The sequence below is a fragment of the Poecilia reticulata genome, chromosome 18 (genome assembly GCF_904066995.2).
Source record: "Poecilia reticulata chromosome 18, P_reticulata-male-v2, whole genome shotgun sequence".
NCBI lineage: Eukaryota > Metazoa > Chordata > Actinopteri > Cyprinodontiformes > Poeciliidae > Poecilia > Poecilia reticulata.
This window is the reverse complement of record NC_088847.1, coordinates 24770983-24780899: the sequence shown is the minus strand read 5'-3', so window position 1 is coordinate 24780899 and position 9917 is coordinate 24770983. Positions and strand designations below refer to the sequence as shown.

Sequence of the window (9917 nt, the reverse complement as noted above, 5' to 3'; positions counted from 1 at the left end):
CCTCCATGCTTCACGGTGGGAACCAGGCATGTAGAGTCCATCCGTTCACCTTTTCTGCGTCGCACAAAGACACGGCGGTTGGAACCAAAGATCTCAAATTTGGACTCATCAGACCAAAGCACAGATTTCCACTGGTCTAATGTCCATTCCTTGTGTTCTTTAGTCCAAACAAGTCTCTTCTGCTTGTTTCCTGTCCTTAGCAGTGGTTTCCTAGCAGCTATTCTACCATGAAGGCCTGATTCACACAGTTTCCTCAGAGACGTGTCTGCTGCTAGAACTCTGTGGCATTGACCTGGTCTCTAATCTGAGCTGCTGTTAACCTGCCATTTCTGAGGCTGGTGACTCGGATGAACTTATCCTCCGCAGCAGAGGTGACTCTTGGTCTTCCTTTCCTCATGTGAGCCAGTTTCTTTGTACCACTTGATGGTTTTTGCAACTGCACATGGGGACACTTTCAAAGTTTCCCAATTTTTCGGACTGACTGACCTTCATTTCTTAAAGTAACGATGGCCACTCGTTTTTCTTTACTCAGCTGCTTTTCTCTTGCCATAATACAAATTCTAGCACTCTGTTCAGTAGGACCATCAGCTGTGTGTCCACCTGACTTCTGCACAACACAACTGATGGTCCCAACCACATTTATAAGGCAGGAAATCCCACTTATTAACCTGACAGGGCACAACCTGTGAAGTGAAAACCATTTCAGGTGACGACCTCTTGAAACTCATCAAGAGAATGCAGAGTATGTGCGAAGCAGTAATCACAGCAAAAGGTGGCTACTTTGAAGAACCTAGAATATAAGACATGTTTTCAGTTGTTTTACACTTTTTTGTTTAGTACATATTTCCACATGTGTTAATTCATAGTTTTGATGCCTTCAGTGTGAATCTACAATGTCAATAGTCATAAAAATAAAGGAAACTCATTGAATGAGTAGGTATGTCCAAACTTTTGGTCTGTACTGTATTTACATCCACAAAATGTCATGTGGTTGTCTGTAAAACTGAATAAAATCACTAAGAGGGTCATTAAAATTATGTCAGATGGTAACAAAGTTCTAGGTCAGGTCGATTAACAATGCAATTTAAAAAATAAAAATAAAACAGTTGCAACTGGGAGCCTGCACCTTAGCATCTTTACATTTCCAAAACATTATTTGTCATATTTGGACACATAAGGTTGAGAATAAAATAAAAATTTGAGAAAATGTAAATCCATTTTGTCCCTATTCTCAAGAATCCCTGATTTACATGAACTCGTCCAGATAACTGGTTATGAATGTGCAAGATTTCAATGTTTAACATTTTACAGTCATGTTATAACTTCCAAGTTATTTTTACTTTTAATGAGATTGAAAAGAGAAAAGATGAAAGACAAAGCAGCATTTTTATTTAGTTTATTTCCAGTTCAGTGTTTGACATTTTTCCTTTTACAGTTGGGGGGGAACAAAAAAAACAAAAAAAAAACAACTGTTTTCAAAACAGAAAAAAAGATTATGATGTTCTGGTTGTGTTCAAGCTCAAACTGTCTGGAAATTAATAACCAATTGATATCAACTCAAACCCACATCATTTCAGTTTTAATAAAGACATTTCATAAGCAGCTGGTAAACATGTAAAACATTTCCAGGAAAATATTTTAATTCTGATAAACTGCTGCCAAGTACCACGTTGAAGCTGCCCTTTCCTTTGTCCTACTGCTCCTGAAGGCATCATGACCTCTGACTGTAAACTGACCGTGTTCCCCTTTTTGATTTGTACCATTATTCTCACTGACCTGATTGTCATTCCCTTCTGACCTTTGGCCTGTACCATTAAGCTGGACTTCAGGCGCAGATTTTGCGCCACCTGCTGGTCTAATGAAGCCAACACCTTTACAACCAGTAACTAGTCATTCTGGCTCCTGAAGGCTCTGCATGTGCTTTGGTGTTAATAAACTCATCTTAGATCTAGAAACATAATTATGCATAAATTACAATGCTCTTTTCTACAGCAGGTTTATATAAAACAGCAAAGAGCTTAAGGCAGGTTTCAAGTTTCCAGACACATTTTGTTCACCAGGAATAAAGACCAAAACGTCTCTTTGGACTGTGTCGTTTCTAACCTCTGGTCCAGATGTTCTAGAGTCTTCCTTCCTCCACATCTGCTTCATTAACAGGAAGTGATTTAACATGACTTTTCCACATCAAGCCTCCGATAATAAGAGCAGTGGTCAAGACAGGAAAAACCAGGCCAAGATGTTGATGACTTTGTGGGTCCTTTGACTCGTCTGTGCTTCCATCCATGTTTCCTGCAGATGAAGGAGTGAGGATGATGAGGACATGACTGAAGATAATCAGTTAATCTCATAGCAGCTGTTTTCTACTCAACATCTACAGAAAAAAAAACAAACATCTGATCTGAGAAGGTCTGAGAGCCACCAGGCAGCAGAAGGGAAAGATTTCTAAAGTCACAAGTTTTAGGAAAACTAATTTAGATGGAGAGAAGGCCCTGCATGATCTCTGCACTGTAAAACATCTGAGCCACATTCAGTTGCGTTTACTCACTTCTGCACCATCAGTCAATGAATGTTAAAGTTTTAGATTCTGGACTGAAAGATGACTTTGTTAAAGATAAACCTACAGCAGTAAGTTGTTTTAACTTTGTTAATTTTATCATTTCTCAAAGAGTTGCATAAACAGGGTTTTATGTTGGCATTAAAAAAAGTTAGGAGTGGGAATTATTTCTGAGTAAACTTAGCAGCAGGTTTCCGTTTCCTGTGCTGCAATGTGATTAGGATGGAAATGTTTCACATTGACCTGCCTCATGTGTATTTAAGGAAAATATTGGATGTAGTGCAGCTGTCGGATTGTTGTGGTTGAGGAGAAAATATTCTCACAATACTTACAATCCCAACACATTTCAGCAGTTAGAGCAGAAATCAGTGTGATGTTTGAAACATCTGAGCCGAGTTTGGCCCTGTTCTCTTAAGACTGGCCTCACCTGGAGGAGGGGGCAGAGCTACATCCAGGTGGACGGTGCAGACAGGAGCAGATCTCAGAACAGATCGCTTCTCTCTGTCTGTTCCTCTCTGAATTCGACACTCATATGATCCTCCATCATCAGCAGTCACGTTCTCCAGAACCAGAGACAGATCATCTTTAATTGGTCTGTTCTGCAGGTCGACCCGGTTCTGGTAAGATGGATGCTGGTGTTCTGGGTCCAACTGCTGATCTCTGTACAGAAGAACATAATCCGAGTCCAGATCAGTTCTCCTCCACTCCACAGCGATGACCCCTCTGTCCCCGGCAGATCCACACGGCAGAGTGATGTTCTGTCCTGGTTCTGCTGTCACATTTGTCTGACCTGCGAGAGAGAGGAAACACCGAACAGAGAGGTCAGAGGTCAGTGAGAGACCATGATACCAGAGAGGACACAGGTCTGGACTCTGTCCAAGCCAGACAAATTCTCCTTCTAACCATTCATTACGTTTTGCAAAGTAGATTTTTGTTCAGTTGTATTAGCCGTTAGTAATTGGACTGGCTATATTTTATCATTTGTTATGTTTTTATCCTGTCAGAAGTGTTTTTATTGGACCCAAGGATAACCAGTGATGATTAGTGAGAACTGAAGAGCTTTTATGCTGAGGTGAAAGTGGCAAGACAACCAGAAGATCTCGAATGGTAAATGGAGAGCAGGCAAAGGGAAGGTGAATGACATGAAGCTGAACGAGGACTAAAGTTACAAACCAAATACAGAAACACCTCTAAAGCAAAAAATAATAATAGAATGCGACAAGATCTGTAGAGTAATAAAGGAACAGAAACCTTTGAAAACTCAAAGACAACCACTGTAACTCAGGAGAGTTTGTATGGAGGAGTGACTCACATATGACATGTTCCAGGGTCAGGTCAGCCAGCGTGTGAAATATTAACAGCTCAGGTGATTATAAAATAAATCTGCAAATAGATCCTCTTATGAAAACACATTATTGCTGTTAAAACAACTCACCAGCAGTAGCAAGAGTATTTTTAGGGACAAGGAAGTCATCTTGAAAGAATGCCGCTACATTGACATGGAGATGAGCTGTGTGACGTAATTCAGGTCGCAACCTGCACAGCCGCTTATCATCACTACAGTATTACTATCAACTCCAAATGAAACCAGCTCTCAAGTCACCCAATCATAATAATGAAAAACCAGGGTTGTGTATTGTTGAATAAATCATGAATGCCAGACAAATGTAACTTCAGCAGTTTCTAACTATTATTTATTAATTATAATCTGCGATGGCACAGAGACCATACCTCAACATTTTATTACCTTCTCATGTTTTTCAACAGAAAGCTCAAATATCATGGCAACATTAAGTCAAGTTTGATGATCACAAAAAAGTCGGATGCTGATACTCAAACTTTTTCTAAGATGAAAAACAGAAAAGGCAGCAGAGACTCACCGGTACGCTTCAGTGGAGAAGCAGATTCTAGTAGAAAATAAGTCAATATCAGATGGAAAACAGTCATACTGGCAGAAATAACTGGAGCCGTAGTGACATACAGATCCACTGGTCAGTGACAGTTTAATAGCCTGAGATCATTTGAAAAAAAGTCTCGTGTCTCTAACTCCTCCCAGAGGCTGTTCCAAGATGAAGTAGCATTTCCTGACTGTAAAGGGCGTCCCAGCACACAAAACTACTGAGGACAGACCATCCCAGAGTTTACTGAATTGTAATCATCTGAATGGGGGTGTTGAAGCAGAGGAACATCTAAAACATGCAGGTCGGCGTGCCTTGAAGACCAGGTTTGGGAAACCCTGATGAATCTGAAGCAGACTCACCAACTTTACATGTTCCATCAAAGTACCAGACCTATGGATGTTTTCCCAATCATTCCAAAAGTCTCCAAATATTTAATGTATTCATGTAACCTGATCTACACTGAGCAGAGCTCCTCATGTTCCCTCTGTGCACATAAAGCTCATACATCTATTTAACATAGATTTTAAAAAAATTATAAAATCCAAAAAACAGAAACTAATGCCAACAATAAAATGGCATAACTAGTAGCTTTGTTTGAAATATTTCACAGCAATACATCAAACTCACCTCGACTGAATGCTTCTCAGAGTTTGACAAGCCACATTCCACTGGATGAACAGTGCGACGAAGCTCAGAGGGGGAATATCTGTCCGGTGTGCAGTCTGAGCTAGAAGAAGCAGGCCGAGGAAACAGACTTTGCTTTTGTTTCTCAGAAACGACTACGTTTCTGAGAAACGCCCCACCCTGTTCGTGCGAATCAAATGTCAACAGACTGAATGAGCTGTAGCTCACTGTGTGCTTTGGTCGTGCAGTGGAAAATCCCCAGAGCTCATTCTAGTCCAGATGTGTCCAGTCCTGGTCCTGCAGGGCTGGTGTCCTGTAACTCTTAATGTCTCCCTGGTCCAACACACTTGAATCCAACAGCTGAATCACCTCCTCTGTTCAGGCAGGTTCTCCAGAGTCCTGCTAAGGACCTCATTATTTGACTCAGGTGTGTTGAAGTTGAGACACATCTAAAAGTTACAGGAGGCCCTCCAGGCCTGGAGCTGGACGGCTGTGCTGTGGACACATGCTTTTAATAAACCCATTATTTACTCTTCTCCTCTTTCTGCAGCAGAGGTTAAATTGATCACTTTTCTTGTCTTAACTGATTAAACATGCCGCTAAGCATGCTGGGAAATAGTTCCCACTCTTCTCTTTTCCTTTTTTCAGTTTTTTAAGCGTTAACCTAAAAACTCTAGATTATCCAACTCTGACAAAATTAATAAAAAGTTAACACAGCTTACTACTGTTGCTCTGACAGATCAGAACTGAAACAACAGAACAGGAATGTGAATCCTTGATAAGTTTTGAACAGATGCAGCAGCTCTTCCTGTTCTTTGGAATTAGAATTTATTGTCACTGTAAAACTAGCTCCAAAACAGTAAATATATACAGGTCCTTCTCAAAAAATTAGCATATTGTGATAAAGTTCATTATTTTCCATAATGTAATGATATAAATTAAACTGTCATACATTTTAGATTCATTGCACACCACCTGAAATATTTCAGATCTTTTATTGTTTTAATACTGATGATTTTGGCATACAGCTCATGAAAACCCAAAATCCCTGTCTAAACACAGGCTTTTTTTTATAGGGGCGTACATTGGATGTTTCACCCAGAAAGAGTCAGCATAGTAACAGTAGAGGCTGCAGGATGGGGGAATGGTTGGGGTGAGGGCAACCATTAAAGTTGTAGCAATCAGACAATGTAAATAAAAATGTGTAAAGCGTGTTAATAAAAAAGCAGGTAAGTCAAGTCATCAGGAAGACCAGCTTTGTGCAGACAGACAGAAGGACTCTAACTACAAAAACATCACTGATGGACATCATCCCCCTCCATACATGGATCTGTTACTGAACTGCAGAGCTCCTTCAGGGACAGACTGCTGCATCCTAAATGCACAAAGGAGCTTTATGCAGATTCTTCCTCCCAGCAGCTGTTGGACTCTAAAACCATCACTGCTCCCAACAAACTTATAACGTTTATATATATGTACTGGTATTTATATTGCTTTACTCATTCTGAATGACATTTCTATTCTGCACATTTATGTTGTTGCAATGTTTTTGTTGTCACTTACTATAAATAGTCTGTTTTTAATGCTGAAATACACGTGCACATTGTACATTTTTAAAAGAACCAACTAAGTTCTTTTACACAGTATGCTATTTTTTATACCTGCATTGCATTTATGTTGAAATGCCACCTTTACTGTGCAGTATTTTTATCATTTGTTCTGTTTTTACGTGCTTTATATTCTATATTTGTGTCTATTTGCTATGATTGCCTGTCACTTGCACAAAATTGTGGGACAAAAAAAGTATATATATAATTTATTCTATATAAGCAGTTGAAAAGTACTTTTTGATGGTAATGGTTTGTTCCACTATGTCTCAAAATCAAGTTTGAAGGACTCCGTTGGACTTGGACTCAAAAAGGCATCAAGAGTCTGAGATGGAAAAGAAAGAAAGAAGAGAATGTGATTATAATCACCAATCCTTTCAGTCTCCCTTCTGTCCATCTATTAGTTCACACACACACACACACATTTCATGTATGTCTGTATGCTTTAAATGGTATGTGTGTGCATGTGTGTTATTTAATAGTATACATTTCATTGTTAGTCTTGTAAGTGTGTATGTATGAGTCTGTAGTGGTGTGTGAGAGAGAGAACAGAGTTTTTGTCTTAAACTGCCCCTCATTTTTGGGAGTGGGTATTTAGTAAATTAGTACATTTTTTCTTTCACACTAAGAACAATTTCTTATTTACAATGTTTGCCTGACGGTACAAAAATACGACAACATAAAAACAATGAGCAATATTTTCTTTATAATTGTCTATTAAGCTTGAAACACCAACACATAAAATAGAAAACATGTTTTGATGCATGCATTGTTTGAGTTTATCTATAGTTCATTTACCATTAAAGTTGTAACAAAAAAAGAGTCCAATCAGAGGTGGACAATAAGAGGCAACCCCATGCTATGACAGGCTCCATAAAACAGCAGACCAAACCAAAGAGGAAGTGATGCGATCACTGTGGGTGGGTGAAGACTCTTTCTGTTCCTGCAGCACTTCAGCCTCAGAGGAAGAGTCTGAACTTCTCTATCAGACCTCTGAGACGTGCGATGAAGGAAACATCTGTCAGATTTCTGCTCTGTAAGTAAAGATTCTTTCTGTGCATTTGGAGTCTACAGAGAACCGATGAAACAAGACAGTGATGAAAAACCACACATTTATCATTAAAAATACTTTTACCGTTATGTGAGAAATAAAGTATTTATTTCCCATTTTCAAAATGTTGTTTTTCTTGGTTTAGTTCTAACCTCAGTGCTGTGCGGCAGAACAAACCAAGGTTGGTTTATTTCCTGTTTTACAATCATTCAGTTTTGTTGATAGTCAAAATAATCCTATGCTGCTCTATGCTTTGTACAATAAGCATTTCAGTTTCTCAGCTTCAAGAAACACGTGTTGACTGTTTTATGCATAACTATAGATCTTTGACAACCCTTAGTAACAAAAAGTTTTTCCTTCTAGCTGCTCTGACTGTGAGTCCCAGCAGATCTCAGTTCTTCATGAGAGAATCAATGACTCTGATGTGCTCTGCTGGAGGAACTGTGACGAGAAACACGACTGAAGGAACCAGGACTCAGTGTGGAGATGGATGGGGAGAAGCTGCTGGTTCTACCTGTGAAATCAGCTACTTGTTTAAACATGACTCTGGTGTGTACTGGTGTGAGTCCACATCTGGATCCTCCCCCAGCAGCAGCAGCAGCATCCAGCTCTCTGTCTCTGGTAAGATCAGACTGTGGAGTTAGTGTTGCTGTGTGGAAATGGATGAAATGCTGTAGTTTGTCTCTGTGTTGAGGTGGATCAGTGATCCTGCAGAGTCCTGTCCTCCCTGTGATGGAGGGAGATGACGTCACTCTGAGCTGCAGAGCAAAGAGTCCAGCCCACAACCTCCCAGCTGCTTTCTATAAAGATGGCTCCTTCATTGGTGATGGACCATCAGGTCACATGACCCTCCTCCATGTCTCCAGCTCTGATGAAGGCCTCTACCAGTGCAGCATCAGCAGTCAGGATGGAGAGTCTCCATCCAGCTGGATCTGGGTCAAAGGTCAGCAGCTTCTCTGGATTTTGGTTTTAACTTGTATCACCATGGTAACAAATATTAACTCTATTTCAGAGAAACCCATCACCTCCTCTCCACCCAGCAGTAAGTCTGAGGAGCTTTAGTGTCACTGATTTCATCCTCCGTCTCCTGACTGAGTTTAATTCTCCTTCCATGTCATCCAGCAGCTTCATCTATGAATCTGTTCTCATCATCATCATCAGCTGCTTCCTCTTCAAACTCCTCCTCCTCCTCCTCTTCCTCTGTCGGTCTTCAGGTTTTCATCCACCTGGTCGTGTTTTCTCCGTACTTCATCTCCACTCTGCTCCTGGTGTCTTTATATCGACACAAAGATAAAGGTAACACTTTGAATAAATCACTCACTTCATTCATTAACCAATTAATTACTTAATAAATTTGCTCTCTGACATTTAAAAACCTATCATGTATCTAATCTTTCCTTATTAAACCTGCAGGAGACCATCTGCACAACTCAGTGGTTATGATTTCCTCCACTGGATGATCTGAGTTATTACATCATCATGTTTTCACCACAGTGCCTGAATCATTATATCCATAGATTTATCTGTAATGGGACTAAAACATTAAAGCATCTTAACATCCCTCAGGATCTGAGTTTCTGTTTGAACTGATCAAATGTCCACTTTGAGTCTCACTGGAGGAGAAACGGTCAGATCAACGTAACATTTTTAAAACATAACCTTTTGTCCTTTTTTAGCTGGTTTCTTCATTAAAAACGAATGAAGTTATTAATTGTATTGTTTCTCTAACATTATCTTGTGCTTCGTGCCACTTTGTGTCTGTCATGTTCAGTGTTGGCAGCCTGTGGTTTTCCTGTCAGCTCAGCTTGTTTCCTGTTTTTGCTGCAAACCTGATGGTGGAAATAAAATGTTTAGCTGCAGACCTGATGGTCCAGGGAATCACAGTAAAGGTTGAGATGTGAGCATTCTTTATGTTTGTATGATAATAAACCATCTCTGATCAAAGTGACTCTGGTCAGAAAGAGGTTAAAGAGTCATACCAGCCTGCAGCAGGGGCAGCAGCACAGAAATCCTGCATAGATGTGTGTGTGGTGTTAAGCTGATTCTAACACGATGGAAAAAGTATCAACTTAAGAATCAGCTTAACACCACACACACACACATCCTTGTTTATAGACTTTGCGGGGTCCAAAAGTAGAATGGTGAGTTGCGGGGCCCACCCTTTCTAGACATCCTAGATC

General features: G+C 40.0%; 2 protein-coding genes across 10 annotated transcripts; one reads left to right on the top strand and one right to left on the bottom strand.

Annotated features, from left to right (window-relative positions):
* Window positions 1–1367: 1367 nt before the first annotated feature.
* On the bottom strand, window positions 1368–5322 carry LOC103460292 (butyrophilin subfamily 2 member A2-like). 8 transcript variants are annotated; one of them, XR_532897.3, is made up of 5 exons: window positions 5083–5154; window positions 4435–4461; window positions 3867–3937; window positions 2982–3344; window positions 1368–2289 (listed from the first exon to the last, which is right to left on the bottom strand). XR_532897.3 is itself a non-coding variant. In XM_008402397.3 (3 exons), exons 1-3 carry the CDS (start codon window positions 4499–4501, stop codon window positions 2120–2122), a joined length of 600 nt encoding a protein of 199 aa, XP_008400619.1. In that variant the 5' UTR covers window positions 4502–5072; the 3' UTR covers window positions 1368–2119. The 8 variants fall into 8 exon arrangements, 1 of the variants encoding a protein (XP_008400619.1); XR_001776268.2 differs by lacking the exons at window positions 3867–3937; window positions 4435–4461 and adding an exon at window positions 5308–5322 and having other exon boundaries at window positions 5083–5182; XR_532896.3 differs by lacking the exon at window positions 4435–4461 and having other exon boundaries at window positions 5083–5151.
* A 3147-nt stretch (window positions 5323–8469) lies between these two features.
* LOC103460315 (uncharacterized) lies at window positions 8470–9444 on the top strand. Of its 2 annotated transcripts, XM_008402417.3 has the most exons (4): window positions 8470–8680; window positions 8750–8779; window positions 8863–9033; window positions 9151–9444. In XM_008402417.3, exons 1-4 carry the CDS (start codon window positions 8470–8472, stop codon window positions 9195–9197), a joined length of 459 nt encoding a protein of 152 aa, XP_008400639.3. In that variant the 3' UTR covers window positions 9198–9444. The 2 variants fall into 2 exon arrangements, with proteins under 2 accessions (XP_008400639.3, XP_017158730.2); XM_017303241.2 differs by having other exon boundaries at window positions 8470–8779.
* The last annotated feature ends 473 nt before the right edge of the window (window positions 9445–9917 follow it).